The 22945-nt window shown below is 38.6% G+C and overlaps 1 protein-coding gene across 1 annotated transcript; it reads left to right on the top strand.

The window, feature by feature from the left end:
* The first annotated feature begins 1454 nt into the window (after nucleotides 1–1454).
* On the top strand, nucleotides 1455–7507 carry SPINK14 (serine peptidase inhibitor Kazal type 14 (putative)). The gene is made up of 4 exons (XM_023739183.1): nucleotides 1455–1494; nucleotides 1583–1683; nucleotides 5829–5965; nucleotides 7462–7507. Exons 1-4 carry the CDS (start codon nucleotides 1455–1457, stop codon nucleotides 7505–7507), a joined length of 324 nt encoding a protein of 107 aa, XP_023594951.1.
* The last annotated feature ends 15438 nt before the right edge of the window (nucleotides 7508–22945 follow it).

Here is a 22945-nt window from a genome sequence, read left to right as displayed (position 1 = left end):
CCTGGGCTTAGAAATGTGCTACTAGGGGAAGTATTCCAGAGAGAGGATATGTTGTTTTTCTTCTCCCTTTCTGTGTCTGGATTAAGGTAGCTTTGTGGCCCCCATGAAACAATACAGAATACTTTTTCTTCCCTGAACTCTTTTGTAATGTCCCAAGAGAGTCTATCATTCAAATTCAAAAGATTTTCAGCACAGACGAACATTCCTGGAATATTAGAAATCTTTGCCCTGATCCCAAAATGTAGTCTCTGCTTCCTGAGCCAGTAGAGGCCTGCTTTCTCTGTTGAAAAGCTCTTGCTGTCTAGCAGCCTCTGGTAGCCTCATCATTTTCTTTGCATCCTCTCACACAATAAATCTGAGTGAGTTTTCACATAAGGATTTGTCTTTTATACCTTTAGAGTAAAATAATAGAGTAAACTTTGATTTATTTTGGTTTTCTGAGTAGTCACAGAACTGTATTTATTTTATCTGTGTTCAGTCAAGTATAAACCTTTCCTAACCATTTGTTCTTAGGGAAGGGTGAAATAAGCCTTCCAGGTACAGTGTACAGAGGGTGCAATGGACAGACTGGAATTGAGTAGTCATTTCAAATGTGGTGCTAATATCCTGATTATCTTTGCTTTAGGTGGTTGTATTAGAGTACAACACTTGGAGGCAGTATTTCGGAGCATCATGCTAAGAACACACCATGAGGAAAAATGGCCAACTCTTTCCCAGTAATCTACTTGCTTTTATTCTTCAGCCTGATGTATTCTGTGGTACTTTCTGGTGAGTAATTTGGCTGTTCCTGGTTGGCATGTGAGTTTGATTTGTGGGCTCTGACATTGTAATCCAAAAGAAAATGCTTTGAAATTAAAAGGAAAAAAATTATTTGAGTGGATCATTTTACCATATCTATTTATCTATATAGACAGAGACCAAGAAGTGAGATGCAAAATGTTTTGGACTAATAGACAGGGGCTTCAGTTTCTCCATCTACTACATGTGAAGGAAGGAGGGAGTTTAGATGAATCAATGCAACATTTAAAAATGACTGGCAATGTGCCTTAACAAGAGCCCATCACAATAATTCAGATCCTTTGAAAATGCATTGCCATATATTTGAATGGATCTTTATCTTTTGTGTTCTATTCTAGAGAAGTCATGTAGCAAGTTATAAAGAGACCTAGCCTCAAGGACTAGAGATCCTGTTTTTTTTTCACATATCTACCATGAATTCCTGTGTATTACATAAGCCAGTATCTTCCCTCTTTCTGAAATATGGGGATTGGGCTAAAAGATCACATCAAAGCTCTAGCATTTTCTGATTTTTTTCACATGTTGATTTCTTCTATATGTTGAATCCTGTCAAGCCGAGGCTAATAAATGTTCATAAAAAATCTATAGGGAATTATTTGGTAGTCTGGACTGACAACAATTATTAGAGTAGTGATACATCCATTTAGTCTTTCGCCATGTGTAACAAGCAGAGTTATTCCACATTTTCAATAAAAAGTATGAATATATGTGAAAGTTAAATCATATTTTCAATTATTGCAAACTTCCTTGATAATAAATTAACACTCTTTTATTTTACTAACAGATTTAGGTATGCTTTGCCAGAGATTCACCTTTATAACTATTTTCAACTATGCTCTGGTTTCAGGACATCGAGAGTGGTGGCCACCATCAGGACCTTTTAAGGTACTGTCCCACTAGATTTCTGAGATTCTAATCTGAGTTTTCTTTGGAGGTGCCATTTTACAATCTCACTGCTGCAAGGTCATCTGTAACATTCATCAAGGCTCACCATATGAGTGTGGCAGGTTAACAGCAGTCACAGGAGCCCAGAGGAGAGTGATCCAAACTGGGAACTAAGGCTGGATGAGTCATATGTACACCAGGGAATCGTAATAGTGCCCAAAAAATCTTTATGAGCACCAGCAATTTCTAGGTGCATGGCAGGTTCTTAAGAGCCTACAGACTTGGGCATCACATGGTTCCTGGTCTCAAGAAGCTCAAGGTTTGGTGGAGGCAATGGCTGTAAGAAATGCTCCTAAATGCCCTGAGATGTGCAAAGACTATCAATGTGAGTTAGGAATAAGGAAAGCAACCTCTAGAATATGGATAGAGAAAAATGTAAAGGAATAAGAAACCTCAGAACAAGGCCTCAAATTATGTTTGCAGCTTGCATGAGGGCAAAATGAATGAGACATCGTTTTCATTTTTGCCTACTCCTCCCAGGATGGAGCATATTATGAGGTCAATAAATGTTTAGCAATTGAGGGAAAAAATGAAAGAGAGATTATTCTTTTCATTTTGGTGTACATTGCAGCAATGTACTCCTTCACTTCAAGAAAATTTATGCTGTAATCTCACTAGTCAATTAAAAAGTCAATTTTTTTTTTCTTTTTGAATGAAAGTCAATCACTAGTAGACTGGCAAGAGAGTTATTTTGAGTGTAGCTGAGCCTTTTAGATCCCTGGGTGGTGCAAACTATTTTTGATAGACTACTAACCTAAAGGTTGACCGTTTGAACCCACCCAGTGGCTGTGGAACAAAGGCCTGGCAACCTGCTGCTATAAAGATTGCAACCAAGAAAATCCTATGAAGCAGTTCTACTCTGTAACACCTTGATTCTCCATGAGTTGGCATCTACTCAAAGGCAATGGATTTGGCTTTGGTTTTTAGGGGGACTTCTAGGGCCCTATGAATCAGAGTGTAGAACCTGACAGGGCTACAGTTTTAGCAAAAGAATCTGTAGAACTTGTACAGGATTTAGACTCTGTTCCCATAGAGTTCAGTCCTAAAATCTTCCTCCTAGGAGGTTACTTGCAGGAGGAGTCCTCTCCTTACCCATCAGTTCCCAAACACTTACTCATTCTTACTTATTTTCTTCAAGAAATATTACTGATTGCCTGTGCTTTGCCCTGAATTTACAATATTGAGGAAAACAGATATATTTCCTTCTCTCATGAAGCTTAAAAATAGCAAGAAAAAAGGGAAAAATATGATTTATGTAAATTCTGTAAATAAAAGAAATAGGATGTTAAGAATGGAATATCTATTGGGGGAAGAGATACTACTATAAAAAATGTAATCAGTGAAGGTCTCTATGACATGGGGACACCTAAGCTGAAACTTGACATGTAAAAAGGAGCTACCTTGGTGGAGAGAAGTGAGGAAGACTCTATCTACTTGAGTCACTGACTGAAGGAAGACCTATGTGAGGGGATCACAGATAAGGAGGGAGGTGTAGGAGATGCTACAGTTACAACAGTAGGTGGAGAACTTTACCTACCTGATGGACACAAATCATACATGGAAGAGAAAAAAAATTATATTCATAGACAGTGATACTAACTATTCTTGCTCTTGTATTTAATTACTCTATTTTCCTTCAGATTGAACTATTTTATATGCCATTTATTCATTTTGAAAATATTTTTAGAGCCAGGAGACTAAGAGCCAGGAGATGTGCTGGACTCAGGGCACACAATGTTTACCATAATCAGACATAGACTTCACCCTCATGGGCTTATATTCCTTTAGAGGGTGTGGCATTAGTAAAGAATTACACAAGTACTTTTATGGATTGAATTGTGTTCCCCCCAAAAAATGTGTGCTAACTTAGCTAGTCCATGATTCCCAATATGGTGTGATTGTCCACCATTTTTTCATACAATGTGGTTTTCCTACGTGTTGTAAATCCTACCTCTATGACGTTAATGAGGTGGGATTAGTGGCAGTTACGTTAATGAGGTAGGACTCAATCTACAAGACTAGGTTGTGTCATAAGTCAATCTCTTCTGAGATATAAAAGAGAGAAGCGAGCAGAGAGATAGGGAAACCTCAAACCATAAAGAAACAAGAGCCAGGAGAATAGTGCAACCTTTGGATCAGGGGTCCCTGCACTAAGAAGCTCCTCGACTGGGGAAGATTGATGACAAGGACCTTCTCCCAGAGCTGACAGAGAGAGAAAGCCTTCCCTTGGAGTTGGTACCCTGAATTCAGACTTCTAGCCTACTACACTGCGAGAGAATAAATTTCTCTTTGTTAAAGCCATCCACTTGTGGTATGTCTGTTATAGCAGCACTAGATAACTAAGATAACAAACTGATTGAATAGATAGAGGCAGATAGCTTCTGTTGAGTCGACTCTGACTCACATGACCTTATATGCAACAGAACAAAACGTTGCCCGGTCTTGCATCATTCATATGATTGCTGGCATGGTTGAGTCCATCATGGCTCTTGTGCCAATCCTTCTGACCGAGGTTCTCCCACACCCTTGTTGGCCCTCTACTAAACATGGTAATCTCCTCTAGTGATTAACCCTTCCTGATGATGTGTCTAAAGCAAGCAAGTCAGACAATGTTCTGTTTTGATCTATAAGGTTTTTGCTGACTAATTTTTGGAAGTAGATCACCAAGTCTTTCTTCCTAGTCTGTCTTAGTCCAGAAGCTCCATTCAAATATGCCCACCATAGGTGACCCTGCTACTATTTCAAATACTGGTGGCATAGCTTCTAGCATCATAGCAACACACAAGATACCACCGTATGACACACTGGCAGAAGGGTACTGACAAACTGATTAGAGGTATATAAAGAAAGAATGGGAAGTTGTGATTGTATTTAAAAAAATATATCTCTGAGAAAGAGGGTTTTAACTAGAGCTGTGAATGTATAATTAGTTTAAGTACAGAAAAAAAAAAAAAAAAGTGTGGTGGGGTGGGGTGCTCAATATAATCCAGAAGAATATCAGATGGAAGAAGAATGGAACATCTGAAAAAAATAAAAAAGGGGAAGGAGCAAAAAGCAAAGTGGTATAATGTAAGTTCAGAAGAGTTGGGAGGATCTAGTTCATATAGGATCTTTTAGCCCATAATAGGAAGATAGGATTTTTTTTTTTTTTTAATGTACAAATAATTGACATTAAAAGATCTCACTCAAGGGAATAAAGCAATTCAATTGTGGAAATTAGAAGAAATGGGAATACCTGAAATGGAGGAATTAGTTCAGTGACAGACATACAGGAGGCATGGGGGCCTGGCCATGGTTGAGATGATGGAGAAGAAAAGAAGAAAGAGATTCTCAGATCAAACATTATCCCTTTTTCTTTTATATACCAATCCAAACTTTCTCTCACCTTATACCTCCTGAGACACTTATTCTGTTCCTATCTCACGGCACTCACAGAGCCCACAACACTACCATCCTCAAGCTCCACCACCCAAGTCACTTCAAATCATTATTGACATCAGTATTGTTCAGGGAAGAATTCTCTCAGAATGTAAGGAGACCCTTCTTTACTTTCAGTTTCCCCTACAAATCAAGGAGTTGATCTAAATGGTTTCACATTCTACATGTTCAAGATAGGAGATGGCTTGAGGATTTTGAGAGTAGATGGTGACAACTATTTAAAATCAAGATGTAGATTTTCATGAAGTATCTTTTCCACTTACTGGGCTTCAGTTTCTTTGGCTGAGCTGGCATAAAAAAATCTCTAAAAGTCTTCCAAGGTCTAATAACCTGGGAATAAAGGAGATTGAGAAAGAAGCTAAATTTGGCAGAATGTTCTGTTTATTTCCTTTTCCTTTCCCCAGTGTTGCGTAGCAGGCCTCTGTTTTTTATTACCAAGCAGATCCTGAAAATGAAGGTATCATTTATTATCCAATGGAGAACACATAGATGCCTGTTCCATTACTATGTGAAGGCAAGGGCTGTGAGAGCTTTTGTGATCCTGGGACACGGTACTATGTTTAAGTTTTCCTAAACATAGTCCAGTGGTGACTTATCTGTCTGTGAGGGTGATTCTAATTGTATCATTCTCTTCAACCCAATTTCAGGTGAAATGTCCTTATAGAAAAGTAGACTTGAGTTGGTACTCTGGCACAGTGAACCCCTGCCCAAAAATACGTCAACCCATCTGTGGCACAAATGTACAAACCTATGACAACCCCTGCATCTTGTGTATTGAGAGTATGTGAGTATCATTTGGGGAAAAGAAGAGAAGGTTGAATAAGTTCACTCCGCAGAAATTACTATCTACCCCTCCCACCAAGCATGTTAGCCCTGAAGGCAGGAATTTGCTCAAGTTTGCACAGATAATCAGTTCCCACTCAGAAGAGCATATCCTAATAGAAAGGTCACTGGAGTAGAAAGTAGGCACCTTGCACTGAATGGTGTTATTCAGGTTCTTTTCTCTCTGAGCCCCTGTGTTCCCATACCAATTGATGGGTTTCCACTTGAATTCCTTAAATATCCCTGAGAGTCCTGAAATTCTTTGATTTAAAGATGAATTGTGGTTATGGCTTCTCTCAAATAGCTTCAATCCTTCAAGTGTTTGAACCTCTGAGCTAGGATGAGGCAGTTGAAAAGTTTGGCTCCTTTAGCTAAGAGTCAGCGCTTTGTCTTTTTGGATTTATATGGCATGATATCAATGATTTAAAAAAAAAATTGAAGAAACAAACCCGTTGCCATCAAGTCAAATCCAACTCATAGTAACCCTATAGGACAGAGTAGAACTGCCCCATAGGGTTTTCAAAGAGCGACCAGTGGATTCAAACTGCCAACCTTTTGGTTAGCTGCTGGTCTCTTAACCACTGCTCCAACAGGGCACACTGGGATTTCAGGTTTGATGCCTGTATGAGTCAGTGTAGTTCACAGGGAGAAAAATCTCTCCTCATGGCCTCAGAATGGAGTCCTCAGCCCAACAGCCATTCTGTGATTTTTTTTAAAGAGCACACAACAGGACTATGTAAAGCCCTGTTTATCCACAGTGATGAGTAATTCAGCCAAAGTGTGGGAGTATTAACAGAATAAGCTGAGGATTGATATGCCTCACATTTCAAAAACTCAGGCCTGACTAAAAAAGCTCATTATCAAAGAGACTGTAGCATATGTCATAATATCTTCAACGGCATCTTATAATCATGGCATACCAACCAAAAAAAACCAAACCCGTTGCCATGGAGTCAAATCAGACTCATATTGACCCTATAGGACAGAAGAGATCTGCCCCATATGTTTCCAAGGCTGTAATCTTTATGGAAGCAGAGTGGCTGGTGAGTTGGAACTGCCAATCTTTCAGTTCATAGCCGAGTGCTTAACCACTGTACCAACAGGGCTCCTTGATTACTGAATAGGAAATCCAAATAACCTGGCTTTTGTATTTAGTCAGTTACCTTTATACTCTGGCTGTTAGTGTTTTCAAATATAAAATAAAGGTACTAGATTAGGTCAGCAAGCCCTGGTGGTGCAGTGGTTAAAGAGCTCGGCTTCTAATCAAAAGGTCAGCAGTTGAATCCACCAGCTGCTTCTTGGACACCCTATGGGGGCAGTTCTACTCTGTCCTATAGGGTTGTTATGAGTCAGAATTGACTAGACGGCAACGGGTTTAGATAAGATTACATTTTAAGTATTCTTTCAGTTCTGACTTTCTATTATTTAATAAAATGTATAATCTAACTCTTTCTTTAGGAAATCTAGGGGAAAAATTAAGTTTTCCCATGATGGACACTGCTAGCTGAGTGGATGTGGATGTGGAAGAAGATGTCTTCTTTTTTTTAACAACAACAATCTTACTTTTATCCCTTGCCCCTCCTTGCATGTATGCTTGGTCGCAGACAGGTGCACCTACTGAGCTTGTAGCAGATAACTAAAGATGCTATTCCTCCTTTAAGCCTCTTCCCTCACTGATTCATTGTCTTCTATATTGTTCCTAAAAAAATAAACTTTTCTGAAACTTTCATTTGACTTGGGTCTCAAATCAGTGTGTCTCTTCTCAGAAGTAAAACAAAATGAATATTTCAGTCAAGGGTTAAAAACAAACACTAGGATTAATCAGCTCTCTGATACTTTGATATTATGGATTGAATTGTGTCCCCACAAAATATTCGTCAACTTGGCTAGGCCATGATTCACAGTATTGTGTGATTGTCCACCATTTTGTCATGTGATGCGATTTTCCTGTGTGTTGTAAATTCTGTCTCTATGATGTTAATGAGATGTGATTAGTGGCAGTTATGTTAATGAAGCGGGACTCAATCTACAAGATTAGGTTGTGTCTTAAACCAATCTCTTTTGCGATACAAAAGAAAGAAGTGAGCAGAGAGACATGGGAACTTCATACCACCAAAAAACAAGAGCCGGGAGAATAGAGTGTCCTTTGGACTTGGGGTCCCTGCACTGAGAAGCCCTTCATCTGGGGAAGATTGATGACAAGGACCTTTGCTCAGAGTCAACACAGAAAGAGAGCCTTCCCCTGGAGATGGCACCCAGAATTTGGACTTCTAGTCTCCTAGACTGTGAGAGAATAAATTTCTCTTCGTTGAAGCTATCCATTTGTGGTATTTCTGTTATAGCAGAACTAGATAACCAAGACGTTTGAATAATGGAGTAGTCCATGTAAAGAGCTTCAGGCTGTCTTCCAAGAAACAAGACAGAAATTTATTTCATATTTCTTTGGCATTTTTAAAACCAGTTTACAGGAATTATGGAGAACTTTGCACTGCCTGGCCATTCCTGTTGTCTACATTCTGCAACTCCTCATTAAACAACCTCACTTTTAATATCAGACTTGAAGCAGAGAAATTTACCTATGCCTAGCTTAGGTCAAAGGTCCCTAGGTGACATAAACAGTTTGTGTTTGACTGCTAACTTGAAGATTGGAGGTTCAAACCCACCCAGTGGTAATGCAAAAGATAAGCTTGGCAATCTGCTTCCTTTAAGATTACATCCAAGAAATCTGTACGGAGTAATTCCACTCTGTAACATATGAGGTCACCGTGAGTCAGAATCTACTTAAAGGCAAACTAAACAACAACAACAAGCATGGGTCAACATGACTCAGCATCTTCACTGGCCCCACTTTTCTCCGTATAAGTTGGCCTACTTGGATGGTATCCATCATTGTCTTGTTAGTATTTTTTTTGCCTATAATGCAGCATAATACATTTCTAAATTTATGAGGGTTAGGAGTCAGGATCAGCACAAAGCTGGTTCCTATGAGGTCAGACACACCTCCACTTTCCAATTTTTTTACCATTTTTGACACAAGTTGGTCCCCCCAAGGCATCCTCTACTTCCCTGCTGCGTTTGATAATTTGTCCAGTGGCTACGCAGAACTCACAAACCACACTCACAGTTGTGTGGTTTGTTAGGGAAGTAACAGACTACAACTGGGGATTAGGATCAACTTGGAAGTAATAGAAACACCTAGGTATCAGGATCAGGAAGTAAGGTCTGGAAGGCTCCCTCACAACTGAGAGTGTATTCCTCCCTTCTTTAATTCGGGATGGCTTTTAACCAGGATAGCTCTTCCAGCTGCTCTCTGCCAGTGGTCTCTCTGCTGCTACTGGCCCAGCTGATGGCCAGTGTAGCCACCTGCTCAGCTGTGCAGACCCTCTCAGCCATACAGTGCATGCCCTCTCAGTCGTGCAGTGCAGGCCCTCTCAGTCATACAGTGCAGGCCCTCTTAGCCTTGCAGCACAGGCCCTCTTTGCTGCCAACTCTGCTTCCAGGCCCCATCTGGGCCTCTCATAGTCTTTAGTGTTACAGTCCATGACTCATATTACAGGTCTTCTAGGAAGTTTCTCACATAGGAACCCTGGGTCCAAACCACTCTGCTCCAAGCTCTTCTTGGTCTTAAGGTTCACCCCTCCCCTCTCTAAAAATCTCTGTGGGGTTGGCCACTTATATAAGCTAACTCCTTGTCAATTTCAAGATGTGGCCATCACAGCAGAACTATGAACTGACCAATCCCCTCAGTAGACCAAATTTGCTCAAACCAATCGGGTGGTTTTACTCACTATCTTTCTGACTAGTTGATCAACCAAACCTTGAAAGGTGAATAAAATAGAAAATCATAGGCGAGACTGCAGCCCAACCAATTATTTTCTGGCATAATTACAAACCCAGGGCCATGAAGGCCATGTAAAAGAGAAACTTATTGCACAGTAGGTCAATGAGTAGGTAAAAAGGTCAGGCCACCCTCTGACCTTTTTTGCCATGGGTTTTATACATACTTAGTATTTGGAGGGTTACTTCTCCCTTCCCATACATTTTACCAGTCCAGGTAAGTCATTAACAATTAGTCTACTGTCAGGGCAAATATTCTTCTCAGGATGAGGTAGCTCAAGTACCAACCACTCAAGTCTGCTGCAGTGTCCATCTGATCTGCTCAGGTTCTACAATCAGGTATCATCTCAGCTTCGCTTCTCCTAGTACGTGGGATTGTTTGGCTAAAAAATCACCACTTCTCTTGCTCTGAGCCTCTCTTGATGTATCAGCATACCAAAACTTTTAGGGGACATTAGGTTTTGCAACTGTAATGCTCTAGCCTAGCATGTGCCTCCTCCTTTCTTAGTCCACTCTTCCACAGTTATGTTTTTATAATTACATTTTTCACAGTTATAATTGTCTCCATTTAGTAATCATTACTTACAGCTGAATAATAGTCATATCAGGATTAGCGCAAAGCTGATTCTTCTGAGGTGGAGGTCAAACATACCTTTACTTCCAATTTCTTTTTTTTTTTTTTTTTACCATTTTTGACAACAGCTGTTGCCCTCTTGCACTCTCCACTTCTCTGCTGGGTTTGATAATTTGTTGCAATGGCCACACAGTACTCACAGATCATACTCACACTTATGTGGTTTAGCATCAACTTGGAAGTAACAGAAACAACTCAGGATGAGGTCAGGAAGCACCTAGATAAGGTCTGGAAGACTCCATAAAATTGGAGAGTACATCCTTCCCTTCTTTAGTGCAGGACAGCTTTTAACCAGGTCAGCTCTCCCAGCTGCTCTCTGCCATCAGGTCTCTCTGCCATCAGGTCTGGCTACCATCAGGCACATCTGCCATCAGGCCTCTCCGCTGCTAACTGAACCAGCTCCTATACAGTGTAGCGGCCCGCTCAACTCTCCTAGCTGTTTTCTGCTGTCAGGTCTCTCTGAAGTCAAGCCTGCCCACCACTGGCCTCTCTACTGCTAACTCGCCCAGCTCATAGCCAGTGTAGAACCCTGTTCAGCTGTGCAGGTCCTCTCAGCCATGAAGTGCAAGCCATCTCATACACATAGTGCAGGCAATCTCAACTGTGCAGTGTATGCAGTCTCAGCCACTGGCTCTGTCACTGGGCCCCTACTGGGCCTTTTGCCATCTTTAGTGTTATAGCCCATGACCTCTATTATAGCACTTCTAGGAAGTTCCCTGTGCAGGAACCCTGGGTCCAAACCACTCAGCTCCAGGCTTTTCTTGGTCTTGAGGTTCATTTCTCACCTCTCTAAAAACCTGTGTGGGGTTGGCCGCTTATATAAGCAAACTCATGGTCAATTTCAACGTGTGTTCCTCCCAGCAGTACCATGAACTGACCGATCCCCTCAGTAGACTACAAGTTGCTTAATCCTATTGGGTGGTTTTACTCATTACCTTTCTGACTAGTAAACTAACCAATCCCTGCAAGGTAAGTAAAATAGACCAATCACAATGTAGACTACTGCCCAACTGATTATTTTTTGACAGAATTACAAACCCGGGGCCAGATAGGCCATATATAAGAGAAACTCACTGCACTGAAGTTTCTTCCTAAAATTTTCTTGACACATTTTAACTTCTGAAGCATATAGGGGCATGCTCATCTTTGAGTTCTATTTCTTCTGCATACATATATGCTCTTAATGAGCACAGAGTAATATGAACAGGTATACTCTCTTCCCCTCAACAGCTTTCTCCCAGCTAGTTTCAGAAGGAACATCTATTTTACTTCCTGGTACCTTGTAAAGCTGTGGTCAGAGTATTTCTATGTTCTGTTAAATGACTGAGCTTCATCAGTACAGCCTTTGCCTAGATGAACACACGGCTCCAGGGAAAAGGAGACAAATCTCCTCTTCCTCTTCTTCTCCCTCTTCCCCCTCCCTTACTCCCTCTCTCCCTCTCCTCCACTTTCTCTCCAGCACCAGCTGTCTTGTTCCCCTTATGTTTTACCTTCTAATTATTGATCATGGAGTACTGATGGTTCAGTGATAGAATTCTCACCTCCCACACAGGAGACCTGATTTCTTTTCTTGGCCAATCACTTCATGTGCAGCCACCACCCATTTGTCAGTTTGTGGTACTGTGGTGGCTTACGTGTTGCTGTGATGTTGGAAGCTATGCCACCTATATTTCAAATACCTGAAGGGTCATCCATGGTGGGCAGGTTTAAACAGAGCTTCCAGATTAAGACAGACTAGGATGAAAGGCCAAGTGGTCTACTTCTAAAAACCAGTCAATGAATATGGATTAAAAAGGAATATTGTCTGATCTGCAACTGATCATGGGAATGATGTAGGACCAGGCAGTATTTTGTTCCATTGTACATGGGATCACCATGAGTCTGAGCCTGCTCAAAGGCAACTAACAACAACAAATTAGTCATCAGTCCCAGGCTTTTGTATTTCTCTTTTCTTTCTACACCTTAATTCCTCTGCTTGATGATACCACTCACATCTATATACTTGTAAATCATATAGCCAGATCATTAGATTGTACCCATCTTCTTAATTTCATTGACTCACAGAATCTTTCAAATAAATCTTTCCATTATATGTCCTGTTTTTCTTTAAAAATGTGCTTCTCCAGATTTTTTTTTTAATTCAGTCAATACCACTACTCTTTTTGAGTCCTTTCTCCTTCCAACTCAATTTCACTTTATAATTTCTATATATTACTTATTTTATCTTAAGTATTAATTCAACCCATGGACATTAATTTACTCTAAGTCTTCATTATGTTTTACTAGATTAACTTGATATTTATCTTGATACTCCAGTCTCCATTGTATACTCCTAAACATAATCCTGTCTCCATTCTATAATTATTTGAATATGGTTCTGTTAGCAATCCTTAAAAAAATCACTATCCTTGATGAGTTATAATACAAACACCTTAGCATGACTTAAAAGACACTTCATTTTATCTGCTACCAACACTCTTTAAAACCCAACTTCAACCTTAATTATTGTAGGAATTGAAACCATCCCTATTTGCCCATAAGGTGGCAGCAAAGCACAGCTATTTAGACCAACAACTGGTTGAATAAAACTAGCCAAAACACATCTCTTGTCACATACCAACAGTGTGACTTTGGGCAAGTCTTTGATGCTCTACGAGCTGTAGATTTTTCATTACTTGAATGATAACAATTGCACAACCCTGATTTGGAGGGGAAGTGAGGCTCCAGGAAAGTTCAAGTAGATATTCCCAGGTGAGTGAACGAATGTGGACAAAAACTTAAGTAGAAGAAGTGGAAGTGCCCCTCATTAGTACCTAGTATCCCCGATTTCTGAACCCAAATAAGGGGAGGAGGAGATTGAAACAGACAAAGGTTGCAGAAATTTCTGATCTTATTTGACCATTTTTCTTCTTCTCAGGAAGGTGAAATACCCTAACATAGTGCTTATTCAAGTCTTGCATTGGATGGGAGCACTGGAAAATGTTTCCACTGGTACTAAGCTTTACTCTTTTAATTCCATGAAGTTTATTTTTTTTTCTAGTTAAATCCTATTTATCCCAAGAAAGTTAATCAAATAAAAGAAATAAACATGAGTAAAACGTTTTAATATATTATCCAAAAAAAACAAAAAATTAGGGATAACTTGTAGAGTAGGACTGTGTAGACAGCCAAAAATGTTATTTTTTTAGATAATATGAGAACAGCCTGAAAACGACCTATTCTTTAATTTCTTTAAATTTTAACTTTGTATTTTAATATTTGTTTTGAAATAGTAATGTATACTCTTTAAAAAGAAATCAAGAAATGAGAAATTTTGATTAAAAAAAACATAAAATTAAGCAAAAAATACCACTAAGAATCACTGTCATTAATTTTAGATGAAAATCTTTTCTGAACTCACTCTCTTACTCTCTATTTCTCTTAAAAACTAAGTATATAGATGAAGACAGTGACAGGAATGATATCATAAAAGCAGAATCATACTGTCCATGCTACTTTAGCAATGAGGTTTTTCTGAACACCAGGTCAATATGAAAAAAAAAAAGCTATATTACAAATGTAGCAGCAAATAAATAGAAAATAAAAGTTATCTAAAAGTTATTTTTTCCCAAAACATCAAAAAATGTTATTTTTTCCCAAAGCATAGCAAATGCATAAGAAAAAATATTGCAAAACATCAGTTAAAGATTTTACAGAAACTAAATAAATGGTGGTGTATACCTGTCCATCAGTTGGAAAACTCAATATTATAGACATATATATATATATATATATATATATACACACTGTGAATAGTTCTATAGATTCAATGCAATCCTGATTAAATAGAGAGCAATTTGTAAAGGAGAAAATAACAATTTGATTTTCAAATTTGTATGAAAGTGCAATAGGAACAAAGAACAAATAAGATACTCTTGAGGAGGAATAAGCCTGGAGGACTTACACTACCAGATATGAAGACTTATTATCAAACAATAATAATAAAGAAAATATTATATGGTACAAAGATAAACAGACCAATGGACTGGGATATAGTGTCCAGAAATAGACCTACACACATATGGCCACTTGATTTATGACAAATAGACACTATAGTAAGATGGTATAAGGATATTCTCTTGGTTAAATGATACTGGGACAATTGGATATACACGTGGAAAAAAAAATGAAACTTGACCCGACTTTAATTTGAATTGATATAGAAGAAAACAAATAAAGCTTTTGGAAGAAAAAATAGAAGTAGATCTTCATGAATGTAGGGTATATGAATGTTGCTTAAATGGGACAAATAAGTGCAAAGAAATATATGATAAATTGTACAATGTTAAAATTAAGAAATTCCTTTCATCGCAATACACTCAAAATATAAAATACTTTACCATTCATATAGTGAGAGATAAACCACCAAAAGGGGGAAAATATTTTTAGCACATATATTCAACAAATGACTCATACCAGAAATATATGAAGAACTCTTATGGATCAGTAAGAAAAACACAGTCTAATAGAAAAATGTTCAAAATATGGAACAAGGGTATTAAAATGGCCAATAAATATAGGAATGCCAAATGGTACAAGCATTTTGGAAAATGCTATGGCACTTCCTTAAAAAGCTAGAAATAGAAATACCACATGATCCAGCAATCCCACTCCTAGGAATATATCCTAGAGAAATAAGAGTTGTCACTTGAAGAGATGTATGCTCACCAATGTTCCTTGCAGCTTCTTCACAATAGCAAAAAGATGGAAACAACCTAGGTGCCCATCAACAGATGAATGAATAAACAAACTATGGTACACACACACAGTGGAATACTCTGCAATGGTAAAGAACAATGATGAATCTGAGAAACATCTCACAATGTGGATGAATCTGGAGGGCAGTATGCTGAGTGAAATAAATCCATCACAAAAGGACAAATACTGTACAAGATCACTACTGTAAAAACTCATGAAAAGGTTTACACACAAAAAGAAACAATCTTTGATGGTTACAAGGGAGGGGAGGGGTGGAGAGGGAAAAACACTGAATCAACAATAGATAAATGAAAACTTTGGTGAAGGGTAAGATAGTATACAGTACTGGGGAAGCCAGCACAACTTGACCAAGGCAAGGTTGTGAAAGCTTCATAGACACGTGCAAATTCCCTGAGGGAATGGATTACCGGGCTGAGGGCTGGGGACCATGGTCTCGGGGAACATCTAACTCAATGGGTATAACATAGTTTATAAAGAAAATGTTCTACATCCTATTTTGGTGGGTAGCATATGTCCTAAAAGCTTGTGAGGGGAAATCTAAGATACTCCACTGGTCTCACCCCATCTGGAGCAAGGGAGGGTGAAGAAAACCAAAGACAAGGGAAAGATTAGTTCAAAGGACTAATGGACCACAAGTACCACAGCCTCCACCAGACTGTGTCCAACACAACTATAGGGTGCCCAGTTACTACCACTGACTGCCCTGACAGGGATCACAACAGAGGGTCCCGGACAGCACTGGAGAAAAATGTAGAACAAAATTCTAACTCACAAAAAATGACCAGACTTACTGGTCTGACAGAGACTGGAGAAACCCCCGAGAGTATGGTCCCTGGACACCCTTTTAACTCAATACTGAATTCACCCCTGAGGTTCACCCTTCAGCCAAGGATTAGACAGGCCCATAAAACACAACGAGACTAAACGGGCACACCAGCCCAGGGGCAAGCATGAGAAGGCAGGAAGGGACAGGAAAGCTGGTAATGGGGAACCCAAGGTCGAGAAGGGGAGAGTGTTGACATATTGTGGGGGTGGAAACAAATGTCACAAAACAATATGTGTATTAATTGTTTAATGAGAACCTAATTTGCTCTGTAAAACTTCATCTAAAGTATGATTAAAAAAATGGTCAATAAATACACGCAAATATGCTCAACATCATCAGTCTTTGGAGAAATTAAATACTGAAATCACAGTGTAACACTACAAACTCACCAAAATGGCTTAATTTTTCTCAGATTAAGAGTTAAGCTTCTGCAGACTGGACTATTCATTATCATTCCTTGCTTTCAATTTTGAAATTTGTTTCACAAACTCTTTCCTATGACATTCCTTGATGCTAATGAAATTCTTTTTGATCAAATTTTAGTTTTTATAGTTTGGATTTAGAAAAGGGAAATTCTATGATCTGAATTCACTCTGTCATTTTGTTTTGGTTTTTTTATAGCTAAGTAATAAATCACCCAGTTCTCAGTGGCTTAATAAAACAGTACCAATTTATTATATTTACAAATTTGGAGATTGACAAGTCAATTTTACTGCTTGTGGGGTCACCCAGAATGTTGAGAGGGCTGGAGAGTTTAAAATGGCATCACTCACATAGTTGGCCATGGGTACTGCCTCCTGACTGGGAGCTCAGCTCTGACTGTGGTCATGAATCTTCAGTTCCTTCCATTCAGTTTCTCTGCAATCAATGATATTCATTATTTTAAAAATAATTTTGCTGCCTGGAGAGAAAGTGCTGTGGTCAGTATCCTTCTTCTAAATTCAGCTTGAAAATGAAAATAATTCTGTTTTGGTTCACTTCCCCCTTCCTTAACTCATAATAGACACCTGAAAGAAGACACTCAAGTAAGCAAAGCTGACTTCAAATTAGAAATTTCATCAGGGACAAAGAGAAACATTAAATAATAATAAAGCAGTCAATTCTAGACATGTTTTCATCTAATAACAAATCCTAGATGTGTATTCATCTGATAACAGAACAGAGCAAAGATTGATAGAACTATAAAGTAGAATAGTGAAATCCACAAATATAGTTAACAATTTCAACACTTCTCTCTTAATAATTGGTACAACAAGTATACAGAAAATAATTAAGGTTGAACAAGACAACCAAAAATTTGTCTTAATTAACATTTATAGTACACTTCACCCAGCAATAGTAGAATGCACATTTTGTATTTCAAGTGTACACAGAACATTCACCAAGAGAGATCCTATTTCAGGATATAAAAGAAACCTTAAAAAATTTAAAAGAATAAAAATTATGCAATTGTTTTTTGATCAAGATGGGATTAAACTAACAGTCTACTTCATACTTAATAGCGAAACATCCTACTTAATGGTGAAAGATGAATGCTTTCTTCCTAAGACTGGAAGAAGGCAAGGGTGTCCATTCTTGATACTACTGTTCAAGATTATACTGGAATTCTATCTAGTTCAATAAGGCAAAAATAAGGAAGTAAGATGTATACCCTGTTGAAAGTAAGAAATAAAACCATTTCTATTCATAGATGACATGAATGTTTACATAATATATCATAAAGAATATACAAAAAGCTTCAGGAACCATTTAGTAAGTTTACCAAAGTCACATAATACAAGATGAACGTATAAAAATTAATAAGATTTTTATGTATTAATGATAAATAATACCATTCACATTAGCAAAAAATGAACAGAAAATGAATCTAACACAATATGTGCAGCATCAGTATACTGAAAAACTACAAAACACTGATGAAAAAATAAAAAATGACCGAAATAAATGCAAAAATATATGTATATATATTATGTTCATGGGTTGGAAGATTAAATATTGCTAAGATGACCGTTCTTCCTGCAAAATTAAATATCTACCATGTCAAAGAAGAAAATCTCATGCTCTGTTAGGAGTAAAAGAAAACAAGTTTTATTGAGGAATAGAAACAGCTATAGCTGGGCAGCACTAGGTAAAAATACAAATTGCTCCACAGTTCATAGGGAGAAAGGGTTGCTTGTATGTAATAGCTAGTGTGACAAGAAACCACAAACAATTCCTTCTTAATCTGTTAATCTATACATAGGCTTCTGAGAACAGTTGATATAAGCAATTTCTGAGAACATTTTTATCACTCACCTTTTGAGAACAGTCACATATTTCACCTCTTCCTTTCCTTACTCATGAGTGGTTTGTGTTAACCCATTACTGTGAGCTCTCTCTGAACCCCTCGATTTTGAAGGTGCACTAACACATTCCCTTGTTTGAGCAAGCCCTCGCAAGGGGATACTTGTCATCCACAATGAAGTTGCCTTTCTTCTGTAAGGACTTTTACCTCTTGTTGTCAATTTACTTCATGTTCATTTTCTTCACCTTACCATATTATTAGGCCTCATCTACAGGGTAAGCAGACTTTATTGGGGCTAATGTAGCATACAAAGTAACACTAGAGGAATAGTTTCAGACCAAGCTCAAGCAATAGTCCCACACAGAACACCCTGGGAAGCGAAATAAGTCTTTGTCAATTTTTTTAAGATAACATGAGTCTTTGAGAAGAACTGAAAGTTTAAAATGCTTACAGGTTGTAGGTTTCTTCAAGATACTTAACTCTGCATAGCAAGGGGAACTTCCAGCTGGCTACAAGTGTTAAACAGGCATTTCATACAAATTTTAATTAAGTTGATGATAATTATGATGACAATTCAAGAAATTAATCTAATTTGTAATGTGGAGCATAACCAGGAAACAATACTTAGATAACCAACTAAATATATATAAAAAGGAGAGTCAGCCGCAAGGGTTATTGAGTGTAATGAAGTAGCCTTCTGGTGGATCTCTCTAATATTTTGTTCTACTTCTCCTGTGGTATTTATCCAAGTACAGCAGGAGGCATCATCAATGGCATGCACTCCTTGTTGGGCTGGAAGGAAATCAAGAGATATTCTATTACCTAATACGCTGTCCTATAGGGTCACTATGAGTCAGAATTGACTTGATGGCAATGAGTTCTCTCTTTTTCTTTTAATATTACTTTTACAAGGGATTCTAATGATTTTTGTTGGGCAGATATCCCATCTGCAATATCATCAGCAATTTGAGCCATGGTAGCAGATAAATTATGAATGGATTTTCTTCAAGCTGATTCTTACATTAAAAAAGGAAAAGAAAAATCTAAAAAAAAGGTTTCCTATTTCTCAAACATAGAACACTGAACATTAGCAATATTCTCATATAAACTTTTAGTTTGCTCAGTCCTATGTAGTTAATTTTGATTCCATGTAATTCTGGATCAGCAGCAGTCTGAAAACCTCATCAGCTTCTACATAAGAGTTCTAGAAATCTTTATTTGGTCCAATGGAATCCATGTTCAAAATATTATAGTCCTCTACACAAGTCTAATATAGTTTATTTTTGTTGAAATATTTTGGTCAAGTGTTTTCAGAGAATCAGCAAAGTAAAACTTGTCTTCAGATGACAACTTAAAAATGTCCAGTGTTAACTTACAATAATAATTCTTAAAAGTGAAAGACTTGATAAGAATTAAACACAAAACTAATGTAACACTAAATAAAGTCAATTAAAAAAAAACTTTAGATGAAAACTTGTCTAAACATAATGATTAACATTATTTTCAAAGAGTTTCATATATAACATAATAATCTTAAGACATAATACTAGGATATGTCAAGAATATACTAAGATTATTAAGTTTCTAAATATCTGAATAGTAATAAAAACTCCATGGTTAAATGATGTGAATTCTCCAGTTAAAACTATTAGCTTTAATGATGCTAGATTCATACTTTGTTAGGAATAAAAGAAATTCTACTGAGGAATGAAACAGATATAACTGGGCCACCCACCCACTGCCATCAAGTCATTTCCAACTCACAGCGATCCCATAGGGTTTCCAAGGCTGTAATCTCTACAGAAGTAGATTGCCACATCTTTTTCCTATGGAGCTGCTAAGGATTTTGAACCAGTGACCTTTCAGTTAGCAGTCCATTGCTTTAACCATTGCACCACCAGGGCTCCTTATAGCTGGGCAGTACTAGGTAAAAATACAAAATTCTCCATAATTCATGGGTGAAAGGGCTTTTTATACACAAGAGACTGTGTGACAAAAAACAACAATCAATTCTTTCTTAATCTGTTTATCTATACATATGCTTCTGAGAACAGTTGGTGCAAGCCCTTTCTGAGGATATTTTTATCAGCTATTTTCCAAGAACAGCCACATATTTCACTTCTTTCCTTCCTTACTCAAGAGTGGTTCATTAGCACTCTCTGAACTCCTCTAGTTTGAAGATCTGCTAACAAAACCTACTGTCTGTCAGCTTGTTGTACTGTGGTGGCTCGCATCTTGCTATGATCCTGGAAGCTATGCCACTGGTATTTCAAATAGCAGCAAAATCACTGATGATGGACAGGTTTCAGTGGAACTTCCAGACTAAGACGGACTATAAAGAAAGATCTGACAATTTATTTCTGAAAATTAACCAATAAAAAACCTATGAATTACAACAGAATATATCCCAATATAGTGCTGGAAGATGAGGACCCTAGATTCGAAGACACTACAATAGCCACAACAATGGACTCAAGCATACCAACTCTTGCGAAAATAGCACTGAATTGGGCAATATTTCATTCTGTTGTACCTAGGGTCACCATGAGTCAGAGTGGGCTCAACCTCAACTAATTAACTAACTAACAATAACAGTTAAATATATCCAACACAATCCCAATAGAAATATCAACAGAACTTTGTTTGAATATCAACACAATGATTCTAAAATTTACATGGAAAGAGAAGAGAAGTAGAGTAGCCAAAATAGTTTTTAAAAAGAAGAGTTAGGAGGGCAGGGCCAAGATGACGGAGTAGTCAGATGCTTCCAGTGGTCCCTCTTACAACAAAGACCAGAAAAAGCAAGTGAATCAATTATATATGATAATCTAGGAGCCCTGAACAACAAAGGCAAAGTTGAGGAATCAGACTGAGTGGCAGGGGAGGGAGAGAAGGTTCAGAAGCAGCGAGGAATTGCTAGACTTCAACCTGAGTGGCAGGGGGAGGAGGAGATTGTTCAGAAGCAGGAAGGAATTGCCAAACCTGACCTGGCAGGAGCTGGAGCACTTCAGGCCAAATCAGCTTGTGTTCCGTGGTGAGCCAAGCAGCAGGGCTCGGGAGGAATTTTCCACATAGGGAGAGACTCAGCAGCAGAGAGTCTACTCAGCCATCCAGAACCAGTGAGAAGCAGCTGGGTGAAAGATAAATACTTGCATCTGGCCTACTGTGTGAATCAAAAACATCCCACTTTGGGAAAAGCCTGTCTCCCGTTTATCAACCTGCTCCCTGCTCTGCACTGGGTCCAGGATGGTTTCAGCGATTGCTGAGTCCCCTGGGCCAGAAGTAAGACCTATCACGCACCCTGGGCCATTCTCTCTGCCTTGGGGAGGGAACAAATTAACCAACAGGGAGAAAAATAATCTGCCAGCTTCCCTAAACCAGGAACTCATGGTAGCACAGCTCCTTTGCCTCAGCACAAGCATAAGGGGTCCATGGACTTTGAGTGCCTTTCCCCCTGCAGAGACTTGTGTGTGCTCATTTCAACAACAAAGCCCCTCATTGCCACAGTACAACAGAGTATATACCTGAAGTCTAATTTCAACTATTACAGCTGTGAAGTGGCAGGTTTCTGACATTTGACGCTGCTCTGCCCTTTAAGCAAGGTCTTCACCGACCCACATCAGGGGCCTGCGGACTGGTGGCTACACCCACACCACCTAGCCGCCTGTGACAGGGGCCCAAGAATAAGTGGTGCCTCCCAGTCTTTACAGCCAACAGCACTGGGTGCTCATAATCTGGCTGCAAATCCCATCCACCTACACACTCTAGGGAACAGTGACATGCTTTCCTTCTGGACACTCGGGGGTGGCCATCAGCCTCCTACCTTGCTCAGCCTATGTCCCCTTGCTGCAGCCGGATGCTGGTGCCTACAACAATCACCCATGCCTGTCTAGTACAGTAGGTGAGAGCCTGCATCACACACTTGGTGGCCAAATACCTGGACACCTGACCTGAATCCATACAGGAGGAGTGGGCGGACACCTAGGTTCACATACAGAGTGACAGAATCGATAAAAAAACAGGATCCATCAATATGCTGTCTACAAGAGATACACCTTAGAAAGAAAGGCATAAATTTATTAAAAATCAAAGGATAGAAAAAATATATCAAGAAAACAACGACCAAAAAAGAGCAGAGTAGCAATGCTAATCTCAGATAAAATAGATGTTAGAACAAAATTCACCATAAAAGACAAAGAAGGACACTATATAATGATTAAGGGGATGATACATCATGAAGACATAACCATAATAAACATGTATGCACCCAATGGCAGGGCTCTAAATACATAAAACAAACTCTAACAGCACTGAAAAGAGAAACTGACAATTCCACAATAGTAGTAAGAGACTTCAACAAACCACTCTTGGTAAGTACAGAACATCTAGAAAGAAACTCAACAAAAAATACAGAAGAACTAAAGGGCACAATCAGCCAACTTGACCTCATAGACATATATAGAACACTGCACCCAACAGCTGTAAAATAAACATTGTTTTCCAATGACATGGAACTTTCTCCAGAATAGACCACATCTTAGGCCACAGAGCAATTCTCAACAAGATCCAAAATGATGAGATAATACAAAGTATCTTCTCTGAC

The sequence above is a fragment of the Trichechus manatus genome, unplaced genomic scaffold (assembly GCF_000243295.1).
Source record: "Trichechus manatus latirostris isolate Lorelei unplaced genomic scaffold, TriManLat1.0 scaffold00130, whole genome shotgun sequence".
NCBI lineage: Eukaryota > Metazoa > Chordata > Mammalia > Sirenia > Trichechidae > Trichechus > Trichechus manatus.
This window is presented reverse-complemented; position numbering and strand designations above follow the sequence as displayed.